The sequence below is a fragment of the Centrocercus urophasianus genome, unplaced genomic scaffold, assembly GCF_019232065.1.
Source record: "Centrocercus urophasianus isolate 14NV4802_14NV808 unplaced genomic scaffold, USGS_Curo_1.0 seq_11, whole genome shotgun sequence".
NCBI lineage: Eukaryota > Metazoa > Chordata > Aves > Galliformes > Phasianidae > Centrocercus > Centrocercus urophasianus.
This window is the reverse complement of record NW_024884253.1, coordinates 18117532-18134621: the sequence shown is the minus strand read 5'-3', so window position 1 is coordinate 18134621 and position 17090 is coordinate 18117532. Positions and strand designations below refer to the sequence as shown.

Here is a 17090-nt window from a genome sequence, read left to right as displayed (position 1 = left end):
AAAACCTCCATACAGGCAGTGTTCTGTTGGCCTCATTTCTCTCTTAAATATTTCTGCTGCTTAAAAATAGAGGGCTAATGCATGTAAAAATTTAAATTTAAACCTAATTCTAGGTTTCTGAAGCAAAATATGCCTATATGGGGAAACAGATTCATGCTTCTTAGAATACAGTTACTTCTCAGAGGGGAAATCAAATACATTTAAAAAGTGAGAATATATATTTTTAAATTCAAGAATCCTATCCTAGAAAACAAATGAACAGAAAACCCACAATTTGTATCATTTATATTGAGGGAAACTTCACATTTTCTGTAAAAAGATTTTCAAAAGTTCTGGTCCTCATAACCTTGATTCATAACCCTTTAAGTTAGAAGGTCTATGTCCAGAATCAATACAGTAGATGAGTTCAGCAGCACAGTTAGCATAGATTTCCATAGGTTATAATAGGAAATACTTGACCATGCCAATAAACACTTGGCTGTGTAACTGGCAGGATTGAAATCCACGTTAAACACAGAACAGGGAGATGTAGCAGCAGCTCTAAAATAGTGACAGTTCCCCCGAGTCAGTACTTTTCTGTACCTGATCCCTTTCAGGAATAGAGAAGAGGAAAAGAGAAGAATCAGCTCCAGGATCTGGTATGAGAATTCCTTGTGTCCCTAAATACAGAGATCTTTCTAATACATTAATTAGAGAATTAGGGTTCATAGGCTGTGACTGAATAATGTATGCCATGTGCTTAAAGGCTACTGTTCACTGCTTTTACTGTACAGGTTAACAGACTCCCTTTAAAGATAAATATTAAGAAATATTGCCCCCAAATTTACCCACATTTAAGAATCTACAGACCTACTGCCATATTATAATTGCAATTCATATTTTAATATTATGACATTTTCTAAAAAGTGTTTTCAAGCTCTACTAATAAAGTTTCTTTTAAAGAGAGATTGCAAGACAACTTTCATGCAGGAAGCGCAGTGTAATGTTTATTGGTTGCAGTTGTTTCACATAGGCTCTTGAGAAGCTGGTTTTGAACTAAATGTGCACTTCTTCAGTGGAGACATCAGGGTCATTTTCATCTGCTTTTATCTACAGAAAAGAAAAAGACAATATGATGTAATCTTTCAAAAGAAAATCTCTGCTTTGTAATTTGTCTCTCTGAAAGGCAATAATGGAGAATGAGTGCTAGGAGCTAGAAAAAAAATGATTATTTCTCCCTCACTCTATTGCAGCTTTAGCCTTTACTCATCTCTATCACAAAAGCTTTCTCCCTTATGACAGAGGAAAACAAATAGCATGCATTCTCTTGCCTCTCCTGATCCCCTATACAAACTTCCCTCTGAGGGAAGTTTAAAATAATAATACAATAAAATGTGGAAAAACTAATTTAGCCCTCCCACCACCGTGGGTTTGTTCCTGCCCTCACATTAATTAGCACCAAGAACAAACACATTTTATGTGATGTGAGAACTGGGGCTTTACATCCATCTACTGGCAAATCATTTCTCGTGGTAGCAACCTCAGTGTTGGTACTTATACGTACCCAAAAACTCAGCCTGCCTTTTGTCATGCTTACTACCACTCACTATACCCCTGACCCATATTAAGCAACGCCCTACAGTAGCAGACAAACATTTCAACTGCACTTGGTGTATGGCATCATCATGTTCCAGCTGTGCTGTCTGAAGTTATTTTATTATATTCTGAAGCATTTCTGCAACTTGTAAATGGTTAAAGACTGAGATGCTGTTGCCTAGCCTTTCTTGCTAGCTGCCTTATCCCATCCATATGCTGCATAGCCCTGATCCTTGCTATGTTCTTCTAAGAGTTCAACTCACTAAGCCATCTAAAAACTAGTCCAGAAAAATGAAGCTAATTGTTTTCTATTGGCTTCGCAAGAAAATCAACTCACAAAAAGATATACCAAGCACCAGAGCTTACATAGTTCAAGGAATGTCAGTAACCAAGCTGTGTATTGTGGACACTGGTAAAGAAGGAGAGGGCAATGCTGGGCATAACTATATATCCTGTTAGCAGCACTGAGCTTAATAGCAGCTCAGCTGTCCATCAGACCACAGCTGTCTTTGACTTCAGCACTTCTACTGCATGAAGACAGATACTGTCATTTCAGTACAGACTTCTCAGCTTCATTCAAACAGCTCAACTGATGGACATTTATTGTGTGTATGAAAGGAACATTAGAAAATCTGATTTTTCGCATCAAGCTGCTCCTGTGTTTCCTGTAAAGTTTCAAGCTTAACATTTACACTTTGTACTCCTGGTGCTTGAAAAGGGATGTCCTACCTGAGCTCGACTTTTCTATGAGACTTAAAATTCTCAGTTTAATGATCAAACTCCATTCTCTTCTCTCATAAGAAGTTTTGAAATTATGCTCTAATCAGAAAGGACCTCCATACGTAAGTTGCCACTCATTTTCATCAAATTCAAAGATATCACAACAGCTCCCCTTCCAAGAGAGCTCATTTCAGACAAGCCTGTCTCATGCCAGAAGGCCAGCTGCATTTTTTTTGGAATTGCAGGGAAGAATTAAGTAAAACAGTTTTCACTAATGAAGATAGGCAGTTACTTGCAGGAAGCAAACCTGAGGATTGCAGCTATTAGCTTGGTGTGACAGGTGTTGCTGAGACCACGCCTGCATATGGTTCTCTCTTAACAGGAATTGGCTGACAGACCTGAAATAAAGCATTTCAAACTTTAAAATATTATTTTTCTTCTCCTTGCAATTGCTAACTGTACATAATGAGAACAGCAATCCTGAGATAGCCCAGCTTTGTATGTCATGTTACACAATGATTTCATCAAACTTCCCTCTTACAAAGGTTTAAAACTAAACTGTTCAGTTCTCAGCTTTCATCAGGAGGTAGTTCAGTCTGTTCAGGATTCTAACAAAGCAACTCTAAAACCATTTTTCTGACAAGAAGCTGACCATGTTCCTCCTCAATTTATTTATGCTTCTCCCTTCCTTAATCTAAACAGATCTCAGAATGGAAATATCCCAGAGATTGTGGCATATAAATAATCAAGACACGCTAAAACATGATCATAAATCAGCTATCTGCAGTATTTGGTTGTTTCTGTGTGTACATTTAATATTTTTTTCATCTACTTCAGGATATCTCAGAAGAGAAGATGTACAGCTCTCCAGAAGAGCTGACTCATTGCCCATTCACAGTGTAAACTTGTTCCTCATTACTGTGTTCACATTTCCCAGTGATGCTCTTAATACAGATACGAGTAAAGCGAACATCAAGGAAACAAAGCCACTCCTGCCCTGTGTGGCTTTCTACCATACACCACCTCAGGTGCTGACTACACAGAATGTTGAGCTGGTAGAAAAATCACTTCTGAAGTAATTTCCTTAACTAAAGCACTGCTATAGTTAAGGCAAAATTCTCCCAAGCTTCGATGGGAAATAGAAACCACAAAAGTCACTGAAGTCTTAGAATTCTGTGATTGCCAAATTTCTCATAAATTTTAATTTAGTTTTGATACTGCCCTTCCTTTCACACGGGATATAAAGCTTTCCTAGCAATGCCAGGATCTGGGTTCACTAATAGTTATGCTGGAGGAAGAACTTAATTATCGTTTAGTTCTATTACTGGAAAAGGAATGCCCTAAGTCTTTTTTAGTGTAATGCCAGTACAAATCTGTTTCAGTGGCTAGCTTCTATAACCATTATATGGCATTTATATTCCACTGAAACCTAAAGGAACTAACACTGCACAACAAAGGAAGTGCAATAATCATAAGCAGCTCTCATTAACAAAATATCAATCTTCAGTGTCTAGTGGATTAAACAGACGCAGAGGCACACAGAAATTTGTGTATCATACATATCCAAAGGGTTCTCAGAAAACCCAAACATGCATCATTTATTTACCATTTATAGTTTCCATAGAAAAACTGTGTGCTCATGAAAGGGCTGCTCTGCCTATCCCTGGAAGTGTATCACACCTATTAGCTAGCAGATGGACCACCAGCTCCTGGGAGAGTATAATGTCCAAAGGAAAACCTCAATGATTTTCACCCACCTTTCACAGTCCAGCAAGACAACAGTGGGATATAATGTATAGAATCATCTCGGAAGCATTTCTAAGACTCATATTGTCAGAGACATTGATGTTTTCTAATTTAACTTCTAGATCCTGCAGTGAATTCTAATGATTCAGGTTGTGATTTTCAATTATGCTTAGTCTGGGTGCTTTTGAAAATCCTACCCATGATAAGCAACACTATGGCCTCAGAAAAATTCTTCACGAATGCTTGCATGGCAAATAGACACTGCAAATTCAGTCTGCATTTATTTTTAATTTGTTTTTCTTTAAAAAAAGTCAGAAGAAGAGCTTGAACAATAAGTTTGGTCCAGCAGAGTGTTTTGCACATGCTCAGTTTTTAACATATTCTTGCTGGAAGAAAGCTAAGTGTTCAATACTCTACAGGGCTTAACTCTAAATATTCGATCTGTTCCGCCAGTATAGGTTTTATTCCTGTGTAAAATGCCTTTGTGATTTTCAGGGAAAATAGTGGTGAAATCTAGCAAGTAGTCAGACCGCCTATTTGCAAAATATTTTGGCCAATTTTATTGCAGGTGGGATTTATTTTAAAAAGTACCTAGACTTTGTCTACAAGCTCTATAGACTATCCTGAGAGCAGGAACTAATCTATGATATTTCTCTGTAATATGAAGAACAATAAAAATTGATTCCTTAGTTTAATTTCCTCCCACCTCGGTGGATTTTGATTAGTAAGCGAAATTGCCATTGAATCCCCAAACCTCTGTTCCCAAGAGCTTGTTATCCTCATGTTCTAGGAAGCATTACAGAGATTTATTATTTTAATTAACCTCCTCCCGCTGCTTGACTCGTTCATAGACATATGGAGGAAATGGTGGACGAGAGACGTATTTGCCTTGTCCTGCTGTGACATTGAAAACTCCGTCATGATAAACCACTTTGCCTCTTGAAATTGTTGCAACAGGGACTCCATGACAGACCATTCCTTCAAACACATTGAAGTTGTTGGCCTGGTGATGTGTCTTTGCAGATATTGTCCTGGGTTTACAAAACAAAACAACCACAAAAATTACTATGACCCTTGCATTATAAAATTGTAAGGAATTGATAGAGGAAGATTTAGTAGCATTATTAAGCTATGACATTGGAGAGTACATCATGGAATAGCTGTAAAAATAGAATAGAGCATTAACATTTCATTGAACAGTAATTGCATTTCAAAAGAATAAAGAGGGAGTCAAAAGGACAGAACTTTGCAGCCCTGAAACACAAAATTTTCCACTGTAAAGAGATCAGCAAAAAAAAAAAAAAGAGACAACCAACAGGTTGTAATATTTTATTTGGATAACATGATTGAATTCTGCCTTATCAAGGAAATATCTATGCACAATAAGGTCAGAAAAAGCTCTGACCTCTTAGCTGGAATGACTTGCAATTTAAAGTTTGAAAGGTACGGCTGCAGTGTTTCAAAGATTGAAACGCACAAATAAGGCAAAGACTATTTAACTGGAAATTCAGTAGATGGTAATGAATTTTGGTAACTCCTAATTGTGAATTGGTTTCATCCAGTGACACACAGCCTAAATATCTCTATGCTGTCAAATAATAATCACACTCCTACATACCTTTTCTCCAAAGGCACTAAGCAAATATAACGTTAGATCTCAACTATATCAATCTGAGCTACAGTATTATTGCTTTGTTAATACATAGACTGCATTCTTTACCTTCAGAATTTTTCTAGCAAATTTCTCTAACCCTAACTGGCTACATGAAAGTCAGACTCAATGCTTGAGATGACACTGTATTTGGAAGTGCAGGCTGTATACACTTCCTTTACTACCTATTTTATCTACTAAGCTATTTATTATGTACTGTGTCTAAAATGGTCACAAGATTTTGAAACGTAACATCTGCTTCCAATCTTAAAATTCATTTATTCTTTTAATTTAGAAAGCTTATATTTTAGTTGCTATCTGTAATTACTGAAAGGAGGGATGTTTTTTGTTGATCATTCAGAATTTTCCATAATGAGTGTGTACGTAGTAAAAAAGCCCGTTGTGAACATGTAGCACTATTACTATTTCAGACATGAAGTCAGAGGTCCCTTGTATTCACCAATCCTATGAATACCTGTTGAACAAGTTTATCAGTAGGTATCATAACAGCCCTGCAAAGAGCTGGTGAACATCTTCCTCTGATTACATTACACATATGGGTCCAATTGATAGAACAGTAAGTAAGAACTACTATCATATAATTATCCTTAGCATTCTCTGGGCATACCTCATATCTGTTTGAAGGCAAGTGCTGAGACATAAGAAGAAAAATGGAAAAAATACTTGAGCAAATGATCAGAAAAATAAGCAAGATCCTTCAATTCAGCAAAAAAGCTGTTTAAACGTTCTAGAGCAGGACCACTGGAGGTAAACATGCCTCAAAGACATGTATGTCCTTCATTAAAATAGAAAAAACTAATAGAAGTTAGTGCATTTGAAAGAAACATCCATTCATACACGTAAAACTTGCAATATGAGAAAATAGATTTTCCAGAGCTTCTTTCAATGACAAACTTGCATAGAATTAATTTACAACTCTTCTCTCGAAACAAGACTTTGATCATGCTACCCTTTCTGAAGGTTCAGCGCAGTCTCCCTTATGGAGCTCACCAAAATTCACCTATGTTTAGGTTTTTAATGGAAGTGAAAGTTTCAGGTAGAAAGTCAGCAATGAATTAAAACAAAGACAGTATGCTTGGATCTGGAGCTCACATCTCAAACACCTTATGCAACACACTGTTCAATGCTGTATCAGCCATCTCAGTAACAAGCAGCTTGCTAGAAAGCTTGGTGAAATTCCAGTATTTGCTTGAAACTGAATGCTACTGTTCCTCAGTTAATGGCAAGAGCATCTGAAATAATTAATAATCTAAGAAAGTAGATTGACATCATAGTGAAGTAGAATGTAATGGTTACCTCCAACATCCCAAGTGATGTCTGAGACAAGATGTCATTCAATGTGAGAAAGCAGATTCTGAGTCTAGGCTTCAAAAATTTGAATGGCAATTTTTTTTTATCAATTCCATAAAATTCTCTAGTTCTTGCTATAAATTACAGAGGTTCTTGTTGCAAATAACTTTTCCTCAAATGGAAACAGAGATCAGAATGATTACTTCAGGATTTTAAATAATATTCTTTATGAAGAGGATATTGCAAAGACATCAGGCTCTGTTTTTTCTTCCTACTTATATCAGTGTTTTTATGTAATTCACTTCAGCTGGTTTTGATACATCTGCCTTGTGAACAGGTTTCAGGCAATACATTAAAAAAATGATATTCCCCAAGAACCAAAGACGAAGACTTACTTCTGAGATTGTCCTTTATTTTCAATCCAGTGCATCTATCCAACCAATTTATAGTCAAAAAGCAATTCTTCTATGGCCAAAGAGCAATTTGCAGACTTTGCAATTCAGCATGTGGTAACCTTGTACTTACTTATGTTCTATGGGAGGAAGGGCTTCTCAGCCATTCTTAGAATATAATATCTAAATCAACCAGAAACAGAAGTTTGAAACTTAGGAAAGAGCATCAGATAAGACTAATGCTCCAGTGTGAAAGGTTGTAAAGCTGTAGTGCAATATTCAAGAAAGTACAGGCAGTCCACCCAAAAGCTATGCACTTCATAAGACCTGAAGCTTTGTAAAAAGTTAGAGTTACTAGATGGCAAGTCGGACACAATCCAGGAGCATCACAAACATGTCTTAGCCCACATCAGCACCTGAAATACTGAACAGTGAGTTACAGCCAAGCAAGGAGGCCATCCACATGAAGGGAAGCAAACATGACATTAGGGTAATCTTCTACATCTCATAATACATAGGAAATGAAGCTACATTGGCTCAGTGAAGGTGGATCCATTAGATTAGAGTGAGCTCTAGGACCTAAACTTCGACTGATGTAAGGATTTTATCTGTGTAGTTTTCAAGAGGGGGGCATAAGAAGCTGAAGAACATAATTAGTTCCAGTGGAAACTGGATGCAGACCTCACATAATTTTCTTTAAATACTCTAGGCACAGGAATACAAAGGGATTCTGTAGCCAACAGCCCTTAGGCAAGAACAGGTGTTGAACACCTCATCAGAGTGGAGGGACACAGATTTTATAATTACTTAAGTGAAAACATAGTAATAAAAGGCAGCTAAAATGATCTGAATCCATTTCTGAAAACTGCTTTGCCAACAGCTCCTATAGAAAACCAACTTACGTTAAAGGAAGTACTTGAGATGTAAGCAACTTCTCTGAGTGCTTATAATGAAATGTCTTGAAACTTTTCAGAGCTGAGCCCAGTTTGCTGAGGCTAATATCAGCCTCTGCAATTTGCTCCTTCACATTACTTCAGCTGCCTTCACACTGCCATGTCGTTAACTTCCTTTCCTAAAATCTGTCAAAAATGCATTTCTGGTTCATCTTCCTGTGCTGTCCTGAGGCATTGTTCATTTATAAAGATAAGTAAACTGGACTTCGTCAAAGAGACAGTTTTACTACAAAGAAAAAGAAAGAAGTAAACAGCAGATCTATGTGGATTAAAAAGCTGAGAATCTATTTTGTATTACGTAGTTGTTATAACTGCACATACAAATTGCATCCCAAGCTGCTTACAAATATGCCTAAATAAGCAGTCTTTCAGTAGTTGTAGGAAGTGAGAGGATCTGTGGATAAAATAGAGTTGCTAGAAGGAATAGGAAGTAAATGATTAGGAGCTCTTTGTCACAGTGGCATATCTGAGGGACGGGATCTTTATTTTATGCATTCTTTTCTCTTAAGATGCACCACTTTAAGATGGGCAGAGAATGACAACAAAATGATTTTTCTGATTATGGTAAGCAACTAATTTGTCAACAACACCATCAGTCTACTCCTATCAATCACTCCAAGGGAGAACTGTCAAATTGTATGATGGGCAGGAGGGAAACGATGAGAAATTAAGCTTGCAAGAAAGGATAGAGAGGAGAATAGAAATGAGTCTATACAGTGACTAAAGCAGACCTGGGCATAGTTCCTGGAGAGAAAATGACAAGCTTATATGAGGAAAAAATGAGAAATAATCTTTTGTTTCTTGGTAACTTTGCTAAGATTCAGTTCACTAAAGAGAGCAGTTGACATTTGGTGAGACAGCAAGTTACTAGGGAAACATACATCTTGCTCTCTCATAGAGGTTTATTTTGTTACAGTTCATAGAACCACAGAGTCACTACAGTTGAAAAGATCTCCAGAGATCATCCCACTCCATGCACTGGGCAGGATCAGCTACAGCAGGTTGCTCAGGGCTGTGCCCTGACAGGCTTTGAGTATCACAAAGGATGTGGACTTCAAAATCTCTATTGGCAAACAATCTGATCTGCTTTGTACCTATACATTCTTTCTCCATGCTCCCTAGATTGGAGATCACAGGTTTTGACAGGAAGTCTGGGATTCTAGGGAAGTTGCATACATTCATGTATGTGCAGGCTTGTACTTGTGCAAAAGAATATGGAGCTACTGAAAGTGCTGGAACATGCTTGTCCTATGCATACGTATTTGTGTGCTACATTAATTCATTTTGCCTAATTCAGTCCAGATGAGATTATCCATTTGCTCAGCATTCAATATTATGATCATTCATCAAAAGAATAAGACAGACACAGCATTATTTATTCTAATCATCAATGAACATTGTTGTTTTTCTTTTCCTCTTGCACTGCATGAACAATTACAGGCAGTAGTTTGGGATAGAGTCCTTAAATGTTGTTTCTTGTCCCCGCTTAACTCTGAGGCTGAAGACTTTGACTACGAATGGGACAGTCATAAGCTGCAGATATTGGTTCTAACAAATGCAAAACATTTATCCATGAACGTATCTATATACAAGCAGAGGCAAAGGGGGAAAAAAATGCCAGCAGACTGGGCCACTATGATTTCTTGCTGATTTGCAGCCAGTGACTGTTTCCTGCAAAATGCATTAACAAACACTGGAAATGCGGGTTAGAAACCTCTAGTTATGTCATAGCTGGTAGGTTACAAAACTAACAACTTCTTTTCCTCCCTCTCTTTCTACCTCAGGTCTCCTGCATTCCCTATTACCTGGGCATCCTCTCCAGTGGCCGTGCATCTAGGACTGCAGCTGTCACCGCTGGGCTCGGCATTGAGCCCAGCTTCCTTGGTACATGCTGGGCATGCCAGAGGGCCACTCCAGAGACAAGGAGAAAGAGTTGAGAGACTACTGCCTGCATAACCCTCTACGTCTACATTCAAAAGTGACCCAACTTTTAGGCTGTACTAGCTAAGTGGGAAATCAATGGTGAGGAAAGCTTCCTAGACAGCATGCTGTTATAACAAAGTGGCTTGATAATTTAGCTGGACTCAATTAAGCCCCATATGATATTTTTTTCTACCTATGCTTTTCAAATTTTGTTCTGATCTTGCCTGCATGGCCTGACCCAGGGTAAGCAATTTGCAAGGCTCTGACAGGCTGCAGTTAGTTTATGGAGCCTTGCTAGCATCCAGGAGCTGAATATCTCTTCCAAGATTTAGCACCTTCTTTACAGGTGATGCTCAGCTCTTTCCACAGTCTGAATTGGGTACTCAGTATTTAGATTCATTGCGGAGCACTTCTGACACAAGCCCTAGAGATTTTGTATTCTTGCTTCCAAATGGCAAGGGTATCAGCTATAGAAGACACTGGCTTGCTGTCAGGTTTTTCCAGCAGTTCTCACAAAAAAATTCCTGTGTGCACTGGCTGTACTTGGGATGCTGAGGGCGTTGATGCCCACAAGGTGACTGATGTTTGGTAGCACATAGCTGCAGTAAACCAGTTGGTCCCTTCAGAATTTGTTCTAAATATGACATGAGTATAAGAAAGCTAAGAAATAAGCCTAACCTTGCAGAGCTCACAACCCATCTTTTCTAACGCAGTTTCTAATGAATTTGTACATTTCAAGTGTTTCTTTCCAATTCTGCTTGCTTTCGTGTTGAACCCCTAAAACCAGTATTTGAAAACCTTGAAATACACCAACAAATCTGGTAATTTTCATACATTTTCTGCAGAAATTACCAGCAAATCCTGCAGAAATAGGCCAGACACTGTATGATACCTGTAAATAAAGCCTCAGCAAAAGCAGCAGAGTGCTGGAAGTAGAGCCTTGAATTGCAACTGCTTCCAGTTTGCAAAGCTGTCATACTGAATTCACCAGTCTTTTACAACCTAGAAAAGGAATGTCCTGAATGCCCATATTGTACCCATCATCTTGCTATTGGGCAATGATGTGGAAGGCAAAAGGCAGCTGATTTTGCAGGAATTTAAGATTTTCTATTTTGAAAAGCTTCACTCATAAAGTGACTTCAGAATTCTCTGCCAGAATACGGTAACACCATACCAGTTCTTCACAGCAATGTTTCAGCAACTGCCAAACTATCTGAACTACTATCAGCCAGCCAGCATTTTAAGACTACAGCAATACAGCATCGAGCCAGAACGGTAAAATGACATTTTCCTATCTTGAAAGATTTAGATCTACAGATGTGAAAAATAGTTACCATCAAAACAGGAAGGAGTTTGCTAGAAAGAGGAACAAGCCTATTGTGAAATCAAAATCTAATATCCAAATGCAACAAAAGCATATGAGACTGCAGGTTGTGTAATATCTCAAATGGTTTAAGTCCGTTAGCTAGATCCTTTTTTTCTGTCTGGCTGTTTGTGCCCTCTTCAGGATTTATAGAGAAATGAATAGACGAGCTCAAAATTTATTTATACTTACCCATGGAGTTCACACAATGGTACTTGCACAGTGGCTTGTTCTCAGAAAAGCCAAAGGGATAAACAATGGGAAATGTACAGATTGGGAGGATGAATAAAAGCAAAAAGGTTGATTCAACTTGAAATCAGCTTGCTCAGTAAAAAAATACAATTTAATTTCTGAAAAACTATTTGAAGAAAAACTGCACCTTCAAAGCTGCAATGGGCAAAAGTTATAAGAGAAATATCAGGACAGTGAAGGGAGGCAGAAGGAACGGCTGGGAAGCAAAAGATAAGTAATTTTAGGAGCTGACAAAGCACCTTGAGAACAATGTCATAACTCCACTTCTAGTCCCATTTGTCCCCAGGCAGAGCAGAAGTGAACTCTAAAATAAACCTTCAGTTTTTTTTTTTTTTGTTTTTTTTTGTTTGTTTGTTTGTTTGTTTGTTTGTTTTTAAATCAGAGTTTATAGCACCACTGTCCTGAAAAAGCTCATTGCTAGGATCCAAAATATGCTTGCTTAACATGCCAGGAGGCATAATGCACATGAGCTATTTAATACCCAGCAGCAAAATCTCTCTGACCCAGCACAGGGCAGGACTCTGTGTTGATTGACACTCTTGAGACTTCTGCTGGTATTTACAGCTTTTTGTGGGACTTCTGAGTAGTTAGTTCCAAGTCCTCAATCTTTGCAACCTGAAACACAGATTGCTTTTCCGTGTCACTCTGTGTGGTTTTGCTATTCATGAGTATATTGAAATGCCTGAAATTCAGAAACCAGAAGATAAGTCTAAAGAATTGTGTATATGTAAGGTAAATCCAGGCTTAGGGCTTTTTACCTCCATTTGCTTTCTGAGCCTCAGATTTATCTACTTGTGCTTCCAAAGTTTGCTTTACAATCAGAGAAGTCTTCAAGTCTGTTTTTTAAAAACAAAGGCTGAAAATCTATTGCAATTTCTTGGTTAAAACAGCTCAAGTTTTAGGAACTCCAAACATTGTGATCTCTTGATGAAAACTGGCAATGCTGTTATCATATCCAGCACCCCAAGAAGCTCAGCTAGGATTTGTGATTGCTTTCTTATATGGATTTACTCACTATTTAAATTGACATCAGTGAAGGAATTTCAACTCAGTGAAGGGTCAGTGTATATGCTCGTGCTGCTTACTGAAGCTAAGCCTGACACCAAAGCACCTGCCTGGTACACATCCTGATCAGTTGCTGGTATGTGCAATGGCTGAATGTGGTCAGACTTTGTACTCAACTGCTTAATGCCTGCAGATTTAAGGTGACCTGCTTGGAGGTCAGACAGTGGAGGTGCACTCACACAGCCCATAGGCATCTCAGCAGATATTAGCAACTTCCAAAGGCAAGCTGCATCTGACAGCTTGCTCCCAAACCACTTTCATGTAGTTTAGACTGCTCTTATACCAAGGTTGGGCATAAGAGCCAAGTGAAACACTAGAGAGATACCTGAGATACTTACAGTAGCCTGATTATGGATTTGGCTCTTGGTGTGAATAGATCTGAAGACAGGAATCAGCTCTATTACACAGATTGTGCTGTGTTTGATTTGAGGCTCTCAGAAAGACAGTGAATGTCTTTTGAAGCATGAATGTACCATGGCATCAGGCCATGCAAGGCAAGAGATTGGCATATCTTTTGTGCTTCTGTTGCTGGTGTAACAAATTCTACTTAAGCAGACATACTGGGCACAAAGTCAGAAAGCTCCTTAAGTACAAGCACATACAGCTTGAGCTTCAGAACTAGGCTCACTTATGGCTTTACCACTGTATTTGTTCTGCTAGCTAGGAAGGAGATGTTAACAGGTCAGGACCCCACACTAATGATTCTGACCACCTCTGAATATGTTTGAAATAGCTGTAAGCTCAAAACACAAGCTTGTGATGGATCACTCTGCAGGAACACAGGCTTTTCTCCCTGCTTTTTGTGGTGGAAGGGAGCTAAACATAGTCAAGCGCTTAACAGTTACTCTAAGATCCAAAAGTGGTTATTTTTACTCTTAGGATACCATGCCCTGGTAGTATAATGTATGGATCTTGTTATTTTCATGCTTGGTCAGCAATTTGGGAGATTTTTTTAAGGCCATCTAGAGATCAAGGATCTCTACTTATAAACACTACTGTAGGAGTCAAATAAATAACTTGAAAATAATTCACACGAAGTACAGTTGAAAAAACACCATAATCTCTCCCCAGAGGTTTATTGCTACACAAATGGATTGAGGTACTTTTTTCCTGCAGAGCATCTGGATGGAAGGAAACAACTTCCACTACATACCTTGTAGCTTCAGGATCCCAAATTACGATATCTGCATCAGAACCCACAGCTATTCTTCCCTTCTTCGGATAAAGGTTAAAGATCTTTGCTGCATTTGTGCTGGTAACAGCTACAAATCTGTTTTCGTCCATTTTTCCACTGTACTGAAAGAAAGTACACAAAAGTAAACTCACTGTTTTTTAAACAAGGAATGTAAAAAACATTTGTGTTGATGAAAAGGTTGATCTCTACCAAAATCACAGCAGCACATCAATTTACTGATGAGTTTAAAAGAAATGAAAATAACTATTTGTCTCTGGTGCACACATTAAAAGGCACTTTCACCAAATATGGAATATGATGACTTTGTGTCAGTTTACCTCATAATAAAAGGGAAAAAAAGACAAATTTAAAGCTATAGTCACAGAATCACAGAATCACAGAATCACAGAATCACAGAATTGTAGGGGTTGGAAGGGACCTCCAGAGATCATCGAGTCCAACCCCCCTGCCAAAGCAGGTTCCCTACAGCAGGTCGCACAGGTAGGCATCCAAGCAGGTCTTGAACATCTCCAGAGAAGGAGACTCCACAACCCCCCTGGGCAGCCTGTTCCAGTGCTCCGTCACCTCACTGTAAAGAAGTTCTTGTGCACATTGGTGCAGAACTTCCTATGCTGCAGCTTATGTCCGTTTCCCCTTGTCCTGTCTCCACTCACCACTGAAAACAGTCTGGCCTCGCCATTCTGCCCCCCACACCTTAGATATTTATAGACCTGGATCAGGTCCCCTCTCAGTCTCCTTTTCTCAAGGCTGAACAGACCCAGATCACTCAGCCTTTCCTCATAGGAGAGATGCTCCAGGCCCTTCACCATCTTCGTGGCCCTCCGCTGGACTCTTTCCAAGAGATCCTTGTCTTTTTTGTACTGGGGAGCCCAGAACTGGACACTGGTCATAGTTCATACTCAACTGGAATCAAATTTCTTAGCTGGCTTCTGAATCTGTAGTTCTGCTGAGCAGTTTCCTCAGGAGACACAACATTTCGCAGGTATCTTGTTTTATGAAAACTGTGTTATCAGATATCCTGTGATAAATACCTTTGATAAATCTGAGAAGCTAATTATACTGAGACAGTGTATTTTGTTGGAGACACCAATTACTTCCATGTTCAGACACCTTGATTTACTTACAACGCCTTTTTCCCACACTACTGACATCCTGTCTTCCACTCCATTCAGTCCATTAGGGATTTTGGTGAAATCATCCTTTCCCAGAGCTTTCTGGCATGTGTCAAAAGTGCAGTTGTCAGTCCCTACCACAGACAGGTCATCACTGTGGAGAAACAATGTTAATTATGAATTGGAGCATGTGTCAGACAGTGTTGCATAGGAAAATCTTTTGCAAGGCTGGGTAGACACATCCAACCATCCTTCCTGCAAAGCGAAACTGAAAACATCCTGTCAGCCTGTCTTTAACCCATCCTCCAAGAGTATCTTCACAGTGACTGCCAGTTTCTCTTCCAAAAGTCCTCAGATAATACCAAGGATAGAAAAAACACTCTTAGTTATGGATATATGGATATTTGAATATGCCACAGGTGTTCCACAAATGGAACGCTATCTTTTTTTGCCCAGAGCAAAATTTCCATCCCCACTTAAAACAATTTCAGACTGTCATTCCACATATCCCATGAATCATAGAGTATCCTGAGTTGGAAAAGACTCAAAAGGGTCATCAAGCCCAACTTCTGGTTCCACACATGGCCATTCAAAATTCAATCCCTATATCTAACAGCACTAAGTGCTTCTTGAACTTTGGCAGGTTTGGTGCCACGACTACTGTTGTGGAGGGCCTGTTCCAGTGTCTGACAACCCTCTTGGTGAAGAACCTTATCCTAATCCTCAGCCTAAACCTCCCCTGACACAGATCCATGTTGTTCCCTCTAAGTTACCCCAGATTTGCACAACCATCAGCCACATTTTGTGGCTCTGAAGGACCATAGAAGCATTTGAGTTGGAAGGCACCTTCAAAGCTCATCTAGTCCAACTCCTCTGCAATAAGCAGGTACATCTACAGCTAGATCAGGTTGCTCAGAACCCCATCCAGCCTGACCTTGAATGTGTTTTGGGATAGAGCATCCACCACCTGTTCCTAATTCCTTCTGAAACAAATGTAATGAAGTGAAATATATTTATCTGCTTTCAGAAAACAGTGGGCTTAATTTTCATGTAGTATCCAAATTTCAAGTGAAACGCTGAGTTGATAGCAATGCCCAGAACCTCTAATTGTGACATCTTTTCACAAAATTTCCACCAACGTACAGCCTTGCTGTTCTCCTGTTTTACTTTTTGCTTCAGTACTAGCAAGACAAGGCTTATTGACTAAAATCAAGTGAGGACAGAAGGTCACAACAGTTCCGAGAATCAAAATCTGAGCAGTTTCTAATTTCTGTAACAATTTTTTTTTTTTAATCTTTTTTTTTTTAATCTACGGTTTCACCTTCCATTTCACCTTCCTGATAATTCTGTACCTAAAATATCTCCAGGGAAACAGACAGAATTTGCTGAGTATTTGTGCAACAGCTGTCAGTGTTTGTTCATCTGCTTACTTGGCCAGTAAGTTCATGAGGAAATCCGGAGTAGAAGGATCTGGACTGAGTGGAGGTGACATCACATGAGCTGCAGCATGAGCCCAGTCTTCATTCCAGTAGTTGGTACCATCGATGCCAAGACCAGCAGCAATAGGCTCCCCGTAAACCACCTTTCCTAAAAGCACGTAAAGCAACTGTATCATCACCAAGTTACACAAAAATGAATTTCTTGTATTTCCTCTGTTTCAGAAATTTTTGGTGGTAATATATTTGAATTTGAATGAATATTTCAAATTAAACATCAATACATGGAAGAACATAATAAACTAAGATTAACTAAGCTATAACACAGCATCTCTCTTCTGAATATTCTGCTGGTGATTTCCCAATATATTTTCTCAGAAGACCATTGCTTTGGAA

At 38.8% G+C, this 17090-nt stretch overlaps 1 protein-coding gene across 3 annotated transcripts in view; it reads right to left on the bottom strand.

The window, feature by feature from the left end:
• Positions 1 to 964: 964 nt before the first annotated feature.
• DPYS (dihydropyrimidinase) overlaps positions 965 to 17090 on the bottom strand; it is a 31637-nt gene continuing 15511 nt past the window's right edge. For 2 of the 3 annotated variants that reach the window (XM_042808925.1, XM_042808923.1), the window contains 6 exons: positions 16689 to 16845; positions 15271 to 15412; positions 14105 to 14247; positions 4865 to 5072; positions 2603 to 2693; positions 965 to 1089 (listed from right to left, as the gene is read on the bottom strand). In XM_042808925.1, the coding sequence (XP_042664859.1) occupies positions 2619 to 2693; positions 4865 to 5072; positions 14105 to 14247; positions 15271 to 15412; positions 16689 to 16845 (725 nt within the window). In that variant the 3' untranslated portion in view covers positions 965 to 1089; positions 2603 to 2618. Of the gene's footprint in view, positions 1090 to 2591; positions 2694 to 4864; positions 5073 to 14104; positions 14248 to 15270; positions 15413 to 16688; positions 16846 to 17090 lie in introns of all 3 variants that reach the window. The other variant, XM_042808924.1, reaches the window with a different exon arrangement.